Source organism: Sporothrix brasiliensis (genome assembly GCF_000820605.1).
Source record: "Sporothrix brasiliensis 5110 chromosome Unknown Cont21, whole genome shotgun sequence".
In the NCBI taxonomy this organism is placed as follows: Eukaryota; Fungi; Ascomycota; class Sordariomycetes; order Ophiostomatales; family Ophiostomataceae; genus Sporothrix; species Sporothrix brasiliensis.
The window spans coordinates 1,754,807-1,772,367 of NW_024467140.1; the positions used below are offsets into that span (position 1 = coordinate 1,754,807).

The following is a 17,561-nucleotide window of genomic DNA, read 5'->3' on the forward strand; positions in this document are numbered from 1 at the left end:
GTGTCTGTTGGGCGAGACATTAAAGAGGGACAGCCAGACGGCGTGGAAGAGGCGTAAACACAAAAAGATAAACGAGAGGACTTGCACACCCCCCCCCAATGCCTGCCCAACGTCGCCCGAAGCAGGCAATAATCGACGACCAGCGCGTCACGTGAGTGAAAGTTGATGCACCCCACTTCCCGTGATTTGGCGCCCCGTCGAGACGGCCGGCGGTCGAGCGGGCGGCTTTCCCCTTTTCGCGCTCGTTTGGTGGCCCCAGGGCGGTCGAGGGTGGTTCCCTGGGGCCTTTAGTGCCCTTCTAGCGCTATCCTGCTTCTGTGGTATTGGCAGGCTCTTGGAGGTTTGGGGGATGATCCCTGGCGGACCCCCCCGGCCGCCTGTAGCGCGTGGTCTTTTAGCGTCTTTTGAGCCCTGTCCGTTGCACTCCCAGACTCCTTATTGACTCCCAGACTCCCCTTCCTGGTGAACTCCTTCACGCTCTTCCAGGCGGCTAAACGTATCTTACCGCACGGGCACACCCTCCCTCCCTTCCACCCCCTAAAATTACACCGTCATCTGGAACACATTTAGCGCCCTTTTTGTCCGCCTCGACGTCTTGGCCTGGCAATTCTTACTCAGGACAAGCAATCCTACGAAAGACTCTTCGAAACCTTTCACAAGAAAAAGCGAACCACATTTCCTTGTCGAATCCTGAACCATGTCTCCTTGAACCTGGGAAATTTGATCTCTGCTTGCCCTTTCTCTTTTCGTCTCTTGCTTCCGTGGCCTCCACACTTTCCGCCTTCACCGCCCGCCATGTTTTGTTCACCTTTTATTCTCTGCTCTGTTTTTGAATCGAACCACCTTCTCACTGCTCCTCGCAAAATCGAAATTGGTTTGTGGAGAGGTGGCCTCGTATCCTGTTGTCTCATGCAAACCCAGTAGTCCCCCCTCCTGGTATGGGGACCTTACTGTGTACGGAGTACACGTACTGCCTCGCCCTCGCTTCCTCGTTTCGTCACTCGCCCAATTCCACAGTTATTCAATCCCGCCATCCTGGCAGTCTGACGTTCTGACACCCTTCCCGCCCTTGCCTTCGCCACGCCGTTTTCGGGCGCTGTGCGCGTCGTAGTCATCGTCGTAGGTGCATCTCACCAAAGTAACCAAAACCCATTCCGTCGCTTTGGCCTATGCCGCGTCCATCCGCTGGCTCATTCTTCCCCAGGCAGCATCGGCCGCATCCTTGCCCAAGTCACGCCCGTCGCTGCACAGTAAAGTCACCTGCTGGTTTTCTGTCCCCTAAACACACCACTCACATTGGGCGGTTTCGTTCCCGTCATCCATCGTTCCCACCCTCCATGCGCCGACGAAACCCTCACTTCCCGCCTTTTATTTGTTTAGCTTTCTTTGGCAGGGCTCTCATGGCCTTCTTATTCGTTAGAGTTCCAGCATCCACCACATTCAGAGCGGCTCCATGGCACACCTCGCCTTTCTGCAGTGGCCCCTCTTTCGCCTTTTGATTTTCTCTTCTGCATTTTTCTCTCGCCTCCTTGTTTTGCCATTGGCGTTTCTGCAAGAGCCAGCCGTTGCTGCAAGCGGTGTGATGAGCGGTCACACACATCTTTCCAACACTCGAGAGGAGGGTCGGCAATGTGAGACGGGGATGTCGCGGGCCGTCGTAAACTGGCCTGTTTGTGTCTGCTTGGTATTTGCCTCCGAGTCTGGGCCAACGATGGAAAATACGTAAAAGAAAGGATAAAGCGCGGTAGCGAGGATTTCGTTGCGGTCATCCTGACGAGCACGACGGCAACTGCTGGGCGCTTCACAACCTCTCGTCTCCATGGATTCTTTTGCTCCTCTTGCTTCTTTTCCCTTCTTCTCTCCCACCTTTCGGATCAGGTGCCGCACTGCACTGCAGACAGTCAGTTGTTTGTTCTCCCGCTTGTCCTTTCAGGGACAAACCCCTGGTCACTCTTGTTGTTCGCCATGCTCACCTCCTGGACTCTGGCCCGCTCTTCAGCTTGCCATGGGCACTCATGTGATCAAAAATGGCCCCGCTTGCAGGATACCCTAAAATACCCACCCTGACGGGACGGACCTTTTTTCTCCTTTTTTTTGTTTTCTGTTCTTGGTGTCACTCCCTGGGCCTCTTCGGTGCCCGGTACGGAAAGGATCGAAAAGGAATTCGAAAGCGATTGAAAACAAAAAGAAGATGACGGCACGAGCAAACATCGCTAACAGAAACCCGCCCGCATCGTGACCAGAACTGCGAAACTGGGGGAAAGTTCCCCTGCACGACCAACTTGACCAAATTTCTGCTGTTTTGTGCCAAAATGCATCTCGGAAGTCTTAAGAAATTTGTACTGGATGGGCGAGTCTATTTCTTTTTTTTGTTTTTCTCTTCGGTTGGCTGCATGCCCTTGTCGAGTTGGATTGGGCGTGCATACCTTTTTCTGCGTCACGTACGACGGCTCGCGCTTGGCCAGTCCTCTACTGGCCTTTGACAATTCTTCTCGCCCGACCGCCTACATGAAGGGTGCAATAATGCAAGGATACATCCCATATCACATTTTCCTTTGCTGTAGTCCTTCAGTCCTTTTTGTCTATGTTGTCGGACGCCCCCTTCGTGCCGCTTCTTGGTCCAAACTTTGCCTCTGATTTGTCGCCCTGGTATTTTTCTTTCTGGCCGCAGAAACAGAAATAGACGGCGGAGACCGCGTCCTTGGATGGAACACATAGCTGCGAAACGAAGGATGCCCGCATATGCAGACAACCTCATTGGGAACGCAGTAGGCGACCACACACATGTTGCATGCCATCATGGTTGAGCAGAGATATGTACTTTTGTGGACCTCACTATCTTCAGTCGGCATATCTCCCATCTCCCAAGTCGTAGTGACGAGCTAGGTGGACAGAAGGGTGGATGGCTATTCTGTATCGGCTCGTCTGGGTAGCGCCTTACCGGCAACGGGAGTCTGGCCGCAAATACGCCGCTGCTCCATACCATAGGGGTGACGGAGCAAAGACATATTCGCACGGTTCAATGTTGCCAGTGTGGGGGAAACGGGGTGTGTAATATGTCTCCTGCTCGCGCAGTTGCTTTCTGGGGGATGCTTGTTGTGTTGCTGCAGAGGCCTTGTCAGAAGCGTTGGCAGGTGGCACGGCATGATGTGGAACCTCGCAGTTCCGTTAGGCAGGCATCTTCGTTTCCAGTGCGTGTCCGCCACGGCGGTCTTAGAAAGCTAGATACGTTGTTGTCGAAACATTGAAGGGCGGGTGTCTGTCGAACCTGAGGACTTTATGTTCGATGCTGTTGTGGTGCACTATGGACATTGCGAGCTTCGCTGACCGGTTTGGGCTCATGGATCTTTGATAACCAGTAGCCCAGAGTCCGCGTTTGGTCTTCGGAGTACGCTATGGGCATTTACTTACTGGGCTCAGGCTTTCAGTTGCGAGCTTGGGGTGGCGTTGAGACAAAAGAAAAGCAGAGCCACGAAATATTAGTATGGCTCTGTACGAGATACTAGGGTGGACCTTGACCAAATTGCCCGCACAACTTTTCATGAAGAGAAAGGGAAATCGGCAAGGGTTCCGAGAAGCAGGAATGTTGTGGCCAGCCTCAGCACCTGTTGGTCGCGCCGTTGAAGGGAGGAGAGAACGACCTCTTCTGTACCGACAGCAAAATGTATCGACATATATTTCGGTAATGAGACCTACGGAGCGCCCTAGTAGAAGTCGAAAAGAGAAGACATATTATTTCGTACTTGCGCGCCTGTCGACGATCGAGTGAAATTTGGGGGCCATTTTGCACGGGGAGGGGGGGATTCGTGAAGAAACCCTTCTGGAGGATCGCTAACCGGTTCTGGGTTCTTGACGCGGAGGAGCTGTGCAAAACACAAGTAGCCCACGGCCCTGGCCGTCGCCTGGCCTGGCCCGCTGCCCGAGACCCACTGCCCCAGGGGAGTGAAGTCTGGGCAACGCTAAGATGTTCACATTAGTTGTGGAGCGCCCATCGGTTCTGTAAGCTCGGCCTGATTCTGCACCCAAATCTAGACAAGGAACATAGACGTCCAGCTTGGAAGAGAGTAGTGCATCGTGTATGACATTCACGAACCGGTCCTGTCCTTCGTGACCGTCACGCAGGAGTGGTGAACGAGTATTCTGATGACTGGCTCTCGTTCAGCAGGCACCGCCTGTCCGACTCCTCGAATTTGACAACAAACATATATTGCAGGGCGTAGGCGCGTCGTATTGCTCATCGTCGATTGAGAATGCTTGCAGGGAATATGCTGGCAGGTTGGTCGATCCAATCTCGTTTGCTGGGTGGTTTTGTTTCGGGGACGGGCGGGCTGGTCCTTTTGCCATTGGGGTCCACGGGAGGTTGAATTTCGACCAGGAAATCTTCGCTGACCCATAAACTTGGCAGTTTGCTGGCCATCACTCCAATATGCCCAATCTGCCTAAAGTAAGTAGAAGAATCAACAGGGAAATGCCATGACAGGATTTTGTCAAACAGGGGGAGAAGAAACTTCTTGGCTGTTGGGAAGGTGTAATAGGTATGGGTCGCAATTGCCCCGTTTGGAACACAAGAAGGAATTTTATCCCGAAACAAGAAAGAGTGGCCTGGAAACTTCGAAGTCGAGGAGGGATCGCACGCCCTGCTCCTTCCTCAAATGCTCCCAACAACGACTTGCATTTTACTCAATATTCATCCAGAATGTTCCAACCCAGTAGTGTGCCACTACCTAATTAGGAAGGGTTGATTAGAGGCTTTTCTTCGCTGTTTCTAAACACGACCAACGGCAACACACGAAATCGGCGGCAGGCCTCAAGGAAACACAGGGCGGGATACCCTTCCCGTAAGTTACGGATGGAACGCCCCTCGTTCCTTCCTCGGCAAAGTCCTTCACGGTCTCCTTTCTACCATGGCTTCTTCTGTGTACGCGCTTCCTCATTTCAGCGAGTTAATTCCTCGTTTACAGCATTGTTTCCCACTATTCTCGGCGTCTTGCCAGGTCCCCTGAAAGGCTGTAAACAGAAAACAACCCACTTGTTTCTGCCCCGGGCTGTAGAGTCTCTTCCATTCCTTCTTATTTTGGACGTGTTTCGCTCTTGCCATCCCGTGTGGACTTTGAAAACACGCTCTTGTAGCAATTGTAGTGCACAGCGTGCGTCGTGCTTTCCTCCGCTGAAGGTGCTGCCAACAGTGTCATTGAAAACGAAGGAGCAGGTGGCAAAAGTCAGCCCAAGTGGAAGGAACGAAGCAAGAAATGAAACGAAGGCAATGGCAAAGACGTCACCAACATTCGAAAAGGAGGCGCACGGGACCGAAAAGAACACGCCAACGACAGATGCCATCATGTCCCACCTTTGCCATCTCAAACACAAGCAACGGCAGCACGGTAGTGCCACTTACGGCCAAATGAGGAACGTGTGCGTGGCCAGCTCACTCTCCCGTCGTTGTCCCAAAGAAATGGCCTGACCTGCCCGGCCCGTCGTCCATCTCTTCGTGTCGAGCCGTCCGCTGTTTCGCGTTGAGCCCGCCCTGAAAATCCGAGCAAATAACAGCCAGGGACGTCAACCGGCGAGCACGAAACAAAACACAACACGCACACGCACAGGCACACCCACACACACGCGGGACCGCATGCATCTTTTAATGATAGGCTGCAAATGGCTAAAGAAGCACGCGCGGACAGGAGAGTGCGACAACCAAAATCAATCCAACTTGTTGCCTGCATATTGTGCGTGCATTTCTGCGAGTGACTTCACCGCAACGGGGGCGAAGACGACAGAACACACAGTAGAGAGAGCCAATACCTGTTAATATCGTGCCGCTGTATCTGCTCGGGCTTTCCAGGCACAATCAGCCATCACTTCCCTTGCGTCGCTGCCGCTGCAAACGTTTGCACGGCCTGCATATAGCAGAAACACTCGCTGGAGTGCCATCTTTTTGTTTGTTTAGGTCCAAACCCATGCGAATATGGCGTTGTTTGCCAACTTTCGGTTCAAGAACCAGGATGGCAAACGGGATTCGCCACAGCTCTCCACGCAATCTGCACTCGATTACCGCAATCACCAGGCCCGCGCCCATCCGCCTCTTCACCGCTCCCGCAATCTCTGCCGCAGGGGCAAAAAAGGGACGGCACGAGATTGCTGACCCATCCCGCGCATCTCTGTCCCTTTTGGGCGTCCTCCGTCGAAGAGAGCAAGGAACATCCGTGCGACAATGGCCAGGACATTGCAAAGCTTCCAACGTGTCTGCGCGCCGATTACTGCATGTCGGTGTCATGGCGACCGAGCCACAAGAGGAAAGCGACGTCAGGGAGGAGGCAAGAGTCAAGAAAATGGGCCCTCTGGGCAGGCAGAAGGCAGGGACAAGAGGATAAACTCTCCGATCTCCCGGCGCTGGTCCCTCTTTTCGTCTCTAGGGGCCCTGTTCGGCAGCCAATGGACTGGACTGGACGTCCCGTGCCGCAGGAGCCACGGACGACGGTTTTGTATCCTGCAGAAAACAAGACGGGAGAGGTTAGGCTTTGCAGCACAGGCCAGGCAAGGGCCATGTCCAACCTGCAACCAAGTGCGATGGCAACTAAGCCTGAACGAGCTCGCCCACGGGGACTCGACCAGCGGGCACTTGACTGTCCTCGCAGGCTTCGCCTTCCGCCCTGGATCGTGTGGTCCTGCCATCGTGCCCAGCGTTCCCGATTGAGACCGACCGCTCGGTCCCGGCAGATAGCCCGTCCTTTGGGCGCGCAGCCTCGCATTCTAACGTACATGCTCCCACCGCTTTGCTCGGTCTCCTTCTCGTTGGTGGGCTGACGGCTTGACTGTCACTCGGCCGTCGCAAACCGCTCCACGTCTGCAAGCAAGGGCGTTTTGATGGCCACTGGCCCCAATGTTGACGGCTTGGAGCAGGTTGTGAGCCTTGTCCCGTTCGGTCTGTTGCCGTTGTCATTCTCCCCTTCTTGCATCCTGTCATTGTGACTTTGCATCCACGCACCGATCCACCTTTGTACCTTGTCGTCTTCACGTATGGAACTTTCTGGGTCTCTACTTCAGCTCGCCAGGCATTATGGGTGGGCTATATACAATAAATAGAGAGCTACACCTGTTCACTGCTATGACTCCGTTCCTGCATTGGCCCGCTGTTTCCGGTGGGTTCCCGCGGTCCCAGCCGTCGCGACACAAAGAAACACAAGACATCAGAGCCCACTAAACAAAGAGAGACATGCCACGAAGCCACGAAACATTGGCGACACAGAAAGCGCACAAAGAGGGGGACGCCAAAAGGAAGACAACCCGAAACAGGTGGCCACAAACAACTCGCCGTCTTTGTCGCGTGGGTGACAAGCATAAACCGGACCAAGTACAAACTCTCGTTTGTCTCATTTATGACGGCATGCTGACCTGTCTAAACAAGAGGCCCAGCTTGGTGTTATTCATCCGCTGTGAGCACGAGGCACAACCACAATAGTTACGACCGTCAGCTGTTTTTGATCCTCTTTGCTGCGTAACATAAGCAAACGTCAATTGTACGTACGCGATTTCTGATTCTCCTTGACCCACCAAGGAACGACGGGATAGCGTAGAAGTGAGAAAAGAAGACCGGCTGCCCATCGAATCTGACCTACTGGGCAGGCTAAAAGTACGTGAGGATCTAGTCAAGTAAAATGCTTGGCGAAGAAAAGTGCCTGCGGCCCATCATGCGACCATATAAATCAATTGGGGACCTGCTCGCGCGCCGGCGTCCTTTTGGGTGCCGCCGTGGTGGGGGAAAATCTGGCAGACGGTGTGCGATGATCAGGCGGGATTAGGCGGCGGATTGGTGGATTGGGTGTCAGATGTGTGGACATCTGGGTGGGCGAGCGAGAGGAGGCATTTGGCGTCTCTGGCCTGTGACTGGTAGACAGGCAGGTTGCTGCGTGTCGCCGCCTGCCCACTCTTTTTCCGTGACCGGCGTTGTGTCCTCAGAGCAAACAAAGGGCGATTACGAAAGCTGGATGCCCAGCGACCTCTCACTCTTTGAAGCGTTGTGCTGTGTGGGACTGGAAGAATGGACGTTTGGGCTCGCACGGGCAACATACGGCAGAACTCTGGACGGACAATGGAGGTAGCAGAGACAGGGCGCGGACAAAAGTAACGCGAAGTATCGTCCGTCGCCGTTCGTGTCCGAGCAGTAATTACGGCGTTATGCAGCACAAACGGCTTCCTGCAGACAAAAAATGCAAACGGCAACCCCAGGACAGAGGAGGACGACAGAGGGGAGCAGACATATGTCTTTTACTACCCGGCTCTGTGCAGCGAGCGCACCCACACATGCCGGACTGAGACAGTGGCACAAAACTGCAAACGCAGCAATCATCGGCACCAGTGGACAGTATGAGCAGAGTCGCTGGCAAGATGCACGCATATTAGGGCCTAATCTGGCAAAAATATCTCACAATGCCGTCTCTGTGGGCTGTCATAGGGCGGAGGTTCCTCAGAAACACAACAAGGGCGTCTCACAGAACGGCGAGAGACCACGGTCCAGACTGGGCACCAATACAGGCAAACCTCCCCGTACTCGTTGGCTGTTTCTACGAATTACATGACGGGGCTTCTTCCTATTCGTACAAAAGCAGCAGCGCGGGTAGCCCTGGGCACTCCCGTCTCTTTCCCTCCACCTGGAGATGTATTCGTTCCCTCTGGTCCCTCCCTTCCATCCCTTCTGGACTCTGAGGCCTCGTGTCCTGTGTAAGCATGCTGACGCAAACTGTAAGATACGATGCCTCTCAGTAGCAAACCTCTGTGGCCCTGCATGGCGTCACCAGAAGGGGGGAGAAAGCAATGAAAAAAATACAAACCAAACAGATCAAAAGCCAATAACCCACAACATATGGTGCCGTTGGCTAATCATCTGCCGTGCACTGATGCACAACCAAACATCCCATTTGCGTTTCTCCTTGCCGTTCTGCGCAGCGGGCCTATCCTCTTCCCTTTTCCCCTTTGAGAAGTGTTTGCCAGAAAGTCAGCGTTCCTGGGTGTTGACCAGCTGTTTCCTTACTTTTTCAGGGAAATGGAGCGAGTTTGGCTGGGCTAGGCCTCATCTGGCAGTTAGGCCTACCCCAGGGGGGCGTGCCGCTCCTTTGTCCCACGCCCCCCCCCCCACCAGATCGCACCCCTGTGTCACTTATCCCCTTCTCTGGCCGGTTGTCGTCTGCGTCAGGCAGTCCTCTGTTTTCCCTCTCCATTCGTTCGCTGGTTTGCCCTCGCGCATCCGTTTCTGCTCGGTTCTGGAATAAACTGGCGAAGCATGTGTTTTCTATTTTGTTTCTTGATTTCCATGATGCTGTCAAGCAGAAACACGAGCAGAAAACATTGGCCACGGAGGGATCTCCGTTTGTAGACGTCGTGGCCTCTGGTGCTTTGCAAGCTTTCCAATTCACAAATTGGCCTTTTCTTCTGTTTGCCTTTTTCGAGCCCCCCCCCCCCTCCCCTTGCCTTACCCGAGGATTGCTCACTCCCAATTCTTTCTCGCCATATTCAGGCTTTTACACACTCTACTTCGTACCTTCGGTCCACGCCCACAGACACCCCACCCCATGCCCCCCTGTCACCCCGACTCTCCCTCGCTGCCGTTCCCAGTCTTGTGCTCGTCAATGATCCAGGGCCCAGCAAAAGCGCGCCGTAGCGACCCGTTTGTGCCAGCGGAATCCTTGGCGGTCGCCAGTGGGTGCAGAGGTGCAGAACAAGGAAAGAAAAAAAGCAAGACACCCACACCCATGCCGTCTTTGGGAGTGGGAGAAAACAAGACGAAAGACATGGGGAGGGTGACAGGTTCAAAAATCCTAATAAGAAGCCCCGGATCCCACCTCTCATCGATCAATTCCACTTCTTTCAACCTCTTGGTCTGTTTTGCCCTTCTGTTCGCTGACAACGCACATCTACTTTTTGGCTTGACGACGCCGCTGCGACGAAAGAACGAGGTCAGAAGACGACAAAGGCAACAAAGGTGCGTTTCCCGCCATGTGAGTTGTTGTGCTTTTGGTTTTGTGCGTTTTGCTGTTTTCGGTTTCTTCCGTGTCTCGCTTTCCTGTCTGCCATTCGCTCTTATCTCATCCCATTTGTGGCCTACATTCATCGACACGCAAAACACAGTCATGATCTTGATAGTGCACAAAGGTTCACGGCCTCTTTCATTCATTGCTTGCCCATCTGCCCATCTAATCACATTCGTTGTATCTGTTTCCCCCTCCCCCGTCCCATTCCGAGTTCTTTCACAACACTCGGTTTTCTTTGTCCTCTCTTGAACCCCACTTGTCGTCACTGCGAGACCCGTTACCACGAAGAAAGCCACCTCCAGATCAGTCCACAAGACCTCCAGGCCCAGCGCCCGAACGGACGACCAAGGGAAAACGCCAGGCTAGAATTAGCCGAGACCTACCCACCGGCTTGCGCGGGAGTGACGGGCAGCAGCGGCGAACGTCTTCTTTTCTTTATTATGTCTCGACGGCCTGCAGGCTAAGTACTGGGAACAGAAGGGATCGGATTGAGCACTAAAGTTAGTGGGAGGTGAAAGTAGCGGTAACCTCGGACGATGTGGCTTGGATAAGGGTAGCACAAGATGGTGTGCCCCAGATTTGGGAAGCTTGGACAGTCGAGGTACGGTCAAAACGGTAGCAACTGAGGCAGCGGCAGCAGCAGGTTACCTGCCATTGCGGCACCAGCAATCCGTCGTGGACAGCAGCGCACGGCACAGACCCCAGTTCGTGTGGCCTCAACGACATGGTGAGACGGCGAGTTTGCAGTGGAATTTGAAATTACCACAATTCTCGCCTATCCTACGGCGAGGCAGCTCAACGTGCATATGTCGCTTTGAAACAAGACATGGCAAAATACATTGTATGAACAAATGGCCTATCCCACCAACATGCTCGCACGCCATCGCCTTTCGCCACGGCCATGAACTATTTTGCTTTTGCCCCAGCTGATTCTCGACGGATTCTGCCGCCGTCGCCGGTCTGCTGTTGCCACTGGCCTTGTCAACCGCTGTGTGTTTTTGGCGAGGAGAGAATGCGATGGAAAGAGGAGAATAGAAAGCGGCGGAGGTGTACTGTTGTCGTCGACGCCCTCTGCGAAGACAGTCGAACGCAACCTCTCCGAGCTTGTCTTTTCGACTGAAACCGCCTTGCTTCCCATCGTACGGCACGAGACATGAACGGACCATTGCACAAAGGCGCGGTTGCACACCCGCCTGACACATGCTGGTCTGGCAGCTGTTGTCTCACCATGACATGGCTGTTGCAAGGTCCAGGGCAAGTGCCGCTGGGTACACAAAGGGACAGGAACGAGACTACACCACATGACACAACACGACAGACACAGCAGACACACGAGGCGACCAGTGCCGCTGCGAAAGGACCACGGCCCTACAAGCCAAAGCTCGTCGCCGGCCTTATTTTGTGGCCATGGAGCCTGGGCATTCCGGGCGATTAGGCCGCGTGAAAAGGGAGAACAAAGACGGACGACATCCCAGTCCCAAAAAAATAGTCAGCAACCAAGTGGGGGGGCAGAACAAAGAACAAGAAGGGCCAAGTGCCACCGTCTGCGGCTTCTGGCTTCGTTTCACTGTGGACTGCGGCTTGCGGGCAACGGCTGGCGGGCAGGCGGGCAGGCGGGCTGCGGCGTGCGGCGTGCGGCAGCAGACAGTAGGCCCTGTTGCAGCCCATCCTTACCCGCCCGCCCTGTCATGAGTTCCTTCCGTCCTCGACTAGGCGCACACGCCGTTTTTTTAGCAGTGTCCTTCACCACTACACATCGCCTGCGGAAGGCGCTACTGGCATTGGCCCTGCGCTGGCGTCCGCTGCACATCACGCACCACAAGGTACTTTGCCCAGTAGCGGCGGCGAGCCTGCGTTGGCTTGAGAGGCGATGCGCAGAATAGCGAAAGGAAAGGCGCGTGTGGACGCGGAGCGGTCCATGTACCTGGGGCCGCACCTAGTTCGCTGACCCTGAGTGTGCATGGGCCCGTACTGTATACTTTGTTACCACACTTTTACCCTTTACCCACCAAGCCAGCAAGCCAGCAAGCCAGCAAGCCAGCAAGCCAGCAAATCCCCCCAGTGCAGCCAAGCCGGGCCTGCCCTGTCATTTGGTCGCGCCTTCCCTCCCCTTGTCCCATTCCCCCTGTTCGCGCCCAGCCCAGCGCAACATAGGCAGTGCCCGCCGACCACCCTCCCATCGCTCCTGCCAACACTACCACACCACACCTTACCACCCATCACACATCATATGGCAGCCCGCTAAACCGCCCCTCCCCCTCGCTCACTAGCATGCTGGCGTAGCGCATACAGACGGTAAACGAGTCCTCTCTAGAACGAGCCGCATTATAATACAGCAGACCGCCCCCCGTCCTCTTTCCTGGGACCCCCTTTGCTCTCCTTCGCTCCTTCTCTCCTTCTCTCCTTCCCTCCCCGAACTCTCTTGTGGCCCTGACTCTCCCCTCACTCCTTCTCTTTTTTACCCTTTTCACCCCTCGCTCCTGCCTCAGCTTTCCCATCGTGCCTTCCTATTTCTCTTTTTTTTTTCTTTTGCTTTGAGCTGGACTATTTCTTCGCGTCTCTTCAAAACAAGGAACCTTTTTTATCTCATCTCCCGTTATTTTTGCGGTCTTCCCTTCTTCCCTGCCATCCACCCAACGGCATCTACCCGCCTCCCCATCTCTTCCGTATTGCTTCTTAGTCTTTTGTACAAGTCTTCTTTTTTTCGACGGTCCTCTGCGAGTGTGCTTTGTCCTGGCCTATCGTTACTAACATTCGACCCAACCGAGTCAGCTTTCAACGAGGAACAGTTTTGTTGCCACCCTCCTTTCACTTTTGACCGTTTGTTTTGTTCTCTCTCCCCTTGACCTTGTCATCACCTTTTTTTCTTCAATTCCGCCTACGTCGTTATCCTTACCGGGACATCACCTGTTGGACGTTGGGTCTCGGCCGCCTATTTACGAAGTACATCACCACCTTCTTCCTCTTCAGTCGTTCTCATAAGTCCTCTCCCTTTCACCTACATCTCGCCCCTTTGTGCTCCACTGCTTGGTTTGCCAAACTGGCGCCCATCACAGAGTTCCGGTCACACCAACACTATCCTCCCAATATGGCGGATGAGGGGCGGCCCAAGCCGGCCCAGAATCCCGCAGGTCGCGAGGTCGGCATCATCAAGTCCGAGGAGGAGGACGACGATCGTCACCACCGCCCACAGCCGCTCCAGCTCGGCGGCGACAATAATACCAGCAACAGCAACAGCAACAATGGCACCAACAACGGGAGCCAAAATGACAACAGAGGCGGCGGCGGCGGCGGCGGTAGTGGTAGCGCGGTAACTCTGCCATCGTTTAGGGAAGCTTATGGCACCTATGCCCGTTACGAACCTCCGCGCCCGCCGCACCATGACCCAGCCGGCCGTCCCATGCCAGGCCCGCCCCGGCCGTACGGCGAGGACCCGAACCAGCATCGCCTTCCTGGTCCCCCTGGACCCCCTGGCCTCCCGGGTCCACATGGCCCGCCCGGCCCTCCCGGGCCTCCCGGCCCTCCCAGTCAGCACGGCGGCCCCCCGGATCCTTACGCTTCTCGCATGCACCCGCACCCCGAGCAGGGATACCGCGACAGCTATCCCTACGGCGCCCCGTATCACCCGTACCAAGACCACCCTCCCCCTCCGCATGGCCAGTACTGGCCTCAGCAGCAAATGCCGCAGTACCAGAATGGTCCGCCTGAGACTGCGCCACGCCAGCGCACTTCTATTGCGTGCAAGTATTGCCGTAAACGCAAGGTTCGTGTTTTGCGTCTATTCTACTACTTTGTCTGGCACCTGTTCCGTATGACTTCTCTACTAACACTACGCAATCAGATTCGCTGCAGCGGCTATCAGAATACCCCTGATGGCAAATGCACGAACTGCAAGAAGACGGGCAACGACTGTGTGTTTCAGCCTGTCTCCTCGACAACCTCTACAGCCTTTGTACCAGTGTCTGCTATCCAGGGTGGCGTGCCTCCTGGCACCCCGCTGTACGGCGCTTTTGGCCAGCCACTTGGCCCCAATGGGGGACGTGGCCCCAACGGTCCTCCCGGCAGCGGCCCTCCTCCCAGTGCTGGCCCGATGAATGGGCCCGGAGGCCACCCTGGCTACGGCCCGACTTCTCCCGGCGCTGGTGGTTTCTACCAGCAGCAGCCTCATGGCCCCCCGCATATGGATCGTGGACCCCCGTATGGACCTCCGCACCCGTCGTCTCAAGCTCCTCCTCCGCCCGGTCGCCAGTTGCCGCTTCCGTACCCTCAGCACCAGCAGCCTGCCGGCTACCCCAGTGAAGACCCGCAGCGCGCTCGCAAGCGGACCCGCGAAGAAGAGGAAGCCGAATTCCCGAACCGTTTGCCGCCACCGCCTCCCTACGGCAACTACCCGCCCGCCAGTCACGAAATGGGCTACTATCGCGGACCAGAGGACGCCCGTCGTTCCCCGCCCTCGATGAATGGTTCTGCCTCTGGACCCGGCTCCGCTGTCTCCCCCTCGACTAGTGCTCCCCGTGGCTACGGGACGCCTGCACCTCCGGTACTTCCGCCACCCCCTATGTCCTCTGTGGGTACCGAGTACGCGATACCTGCAATTCCTACCGCATTTACGGTATAGACGAGCAGCGCAGTTGAGGACCTGATTTGCTAACATTTTTTTTTCAATTGGCAGCAGTACCAGCGCCCGTAGCAACGGTAGTGTTTCGGGTACCACCGCCACACCACCTACGGAACACCGTGGATCCAGATCGCCAAGTGGTGAAGCGGATGACAAGTCTAAATTTCCGGCGTCTGGCTACTACGCGTTCACTTTTCAAGCCAACAACGTGCGCGAGCCAAAGGCTGGCGGGGACATTGACAACTCCATGCTGAGGCGATTTTGAAGCGACTGCAGCCGGTCTAATTCGCTTGCTGAATCACGACTCGCCCATTTTCACTTCTACTTTGTTTCTTTTCGAAGCTCTTTTTTCTCTCTCTTTTTTTCCTACTTCACCCAAGAGGTTTTCCTTGATGTGCGACAGCGTCCAAGGAAGGTTAGGCTACTTTAGTGACCGGATTCTATCCCAGACTGGCTCCGGGTTGTGCAGCCGGCATTCGACAGTATTCAACCTTTTTTTTTCCGCTGTCGCACCTTTTGCCCCACCCTTTCTCCTTTCTCCCCCTTTCAACTCTTCTAGATGGCTTGCAGCGATGCTCGGCCCTGCCACGCGTTTGTTTCTCAAGTTTCTTTTTCGTTTCTTTCCTTTTGTCGGTTCGGGTTCGATAACCCTGGAAAAATAAGAAGTCTAGCCTCACGGCATTACGAAATGACTGCAATTGTCTCTTTGTCCCTTTTCTCTCTTACAATTATAGCATCAAAGCTACCCCCCGCAAACATGCCCTGTCACATTTGTTTCTTGCCTTGTTTCTACGCATCCCCCCCAAAATTATCATGTATTGTTTACCCTTCATGTCGCCTCATCATCCATTTCAATTATTTCATACTCGATGTTTAATTTGCTTTCATTCCAATTTTATTTTACTTATTTCGTTTGGTCTCGTTATTTATTCTACCTGGGTGCGTTGGCTGGAAGGGCTCTCGAAGGAAAGGAACTTGGGTGGCACTGCTACTGGCCACTATGGGATAGTGGTCAAGGAAGAAAGGGAAATTTTCAAAAATTCAAAACGGGCTTACATAGGGACACCCCGACAGTCGCGCGAGCGAACAGTTACGACCGTGTCCTCTATTTAGACTAATCTGAATTTACCATGTTCTGACCTCGATGCCTCCAGTTTCGCTTCTCGCATTGTGGTGTTCTATATTGTCCGGGCACCAAGAAGGCCAAAATCAACGGCCATACGCATGGTCACCGGCAGCCAACTATTTTCGTTCATAGGCCATTCTTTGTCTGGTCTCTCTCCCTCAAGGTGAAGTTTGTACCACGTGCGTGGTAGGGTACGAGAAATGTGAGGCTCTCGTCAGATGCCGGAGTAGAATCGAGTCGAATTTTCTTTTTTTTTCTTTCTTTTTTCCAAGGCACGCCAGAGTTCTGCCCGCCATGATCGAGTTGGTCCACTTTGTCGTTTGCACTTTGTTCACGGAGAGAAAGAAGGGGGGAAATGGGATCAAGGTTTCTTTGGGTTTTCGCTGCCCTTCATTTTGGATTGTCGGTTTTGTCTCCTTTCAAGAGAGAGGGGCCGTGCTTTTGGATTTTAGTGCGCCTAGTTCGTAGCGGCAAGGGGCGAGGCGACCTGCAGACGGGGTGCAATACGGAAAGGGAAGGGTTCGGAAGGGAAGTGGGACTGCCCTTGTAGACTTCTTGTGGGGCAACGAAGGGAGAGAGGGGCCCAGAAACCGCGCTGGTAATAAGCGCCAAATAGACTGCTAGCTCTTTTTTTTTTTTTTTTTTTTTGTGTGTGCTGGAGGGGGGAAACTACGACACCATTTGGTTTTAGGGCTGTTTAGTGCAGTTTCGTCTCTGATGTGATGTCCAGGAAAGAGCGCTCCGTGAGGTGGGAGGAACGAGGTAATAATTACAGTGCAATACGACAAACATATGCGTTGGTTGGCATGCCATTAAATAGGTCCAAAAACAAAGGGAAAGCCCAATAACAACCATTGGATGGGGTGATCCGGCGCAGAACAGAGGACGGGAAAAGTACTGCTGTAGAACTGTGTCACAACATCAGAAGAGAGGATATTGGCCGGGTGGCAAATGCCAGTCCTCGGGGATGGTTGGACGACCATTTTTGTTGTGAGTAGTAAGGGTGCCGTCAGCCGGACTTGCGCTGGGCTAGCCGAATGGCGAGAGGTAATACGTGATGAAACTCGGCTCAGCGCTCAGCGACGGCTCAGCGGCTGCTCCGCTGAGGCCGGACGTGTGATGAAGTTGGATTGACGATGCGATGGATGGTGTATATGTCGGCTTGATATTGGGACGACTGGGTAGGAGGGTACGTCAGTTGGGAAAATGGCAACTGGGTGAATAAGAAAAGATCGGTTTAGGTACGCATTAAATGCATGACAAGAAAAGATAAGAGCGATAGAGACACTTGAAGAGCATACTACCAATCAATCAATACGAGAAAGCCAAGTAAACGCAATGCTGTCAAAGAGGCGTCCGATATCTGTGAATCCGGTTAGCATCTGGCGACAGTCAGCCAAAGGGACGAGAGCCAGTGATATGTACGACATAGCGCTGCCTGCAAGTCATTCCCGCGCCGCTTCAGCGTGCTCCTTAGCCTGTGGCAGGATCGGAGATGTGCCGCTCGACTCCTGTCTGCCAAAGGGCGACTGTTTACAGCAAACATCTGATTTTTTTGGTCTGTTTTTTTTCTGTTGGCCATCGATTTTTTATTCTCCTTCCCATCCCCACCACCACATGTCGTCTTTCAAGTGATGGATCAGCATACAGGCAAATTCTGTTTTGGGCAACTCGCATGTGAGACACTCAAAGGGAAAAAGTGGCACGTTGTCTGACAGGCTTTGTCTTTCCCATGCCCGCTGGGCTGGCCCTTTTCGTTCGTGGCCATGAGCGGGTGGCTCACAACGCCTCTTGC

At 54.3% G+C, this 17,561-nt stretch overlaps 1 protein-coding gene across 1 annotated transcript; it reads left to right on the top strand.

Annotated features, from left to right (window-relative positions):
* Positions 1-13,110: 13,110 nt before the first annotated feature.
* Positions 13,111-14,905, top strand: SPBR_04855 (c6 zinc finger domain containing protein; the record flags this gene model as incomplete). Its single annotated transcript, XM_040763132.1, has 3 exons — positions 13,111-13,785; positions 13,864-14,600; positions 14,695-14,905. The coding sequence occupies 3 exons, from the start codon at positions 13,111-13,113 to the stop codon at positions 14,903-14,905; spliced, it is 1,623 nt and encodes a 540-aa protein (XP_040615544.1).
* Positions 14,906-17,561: the final 2,656 nt, after the last annotated feature.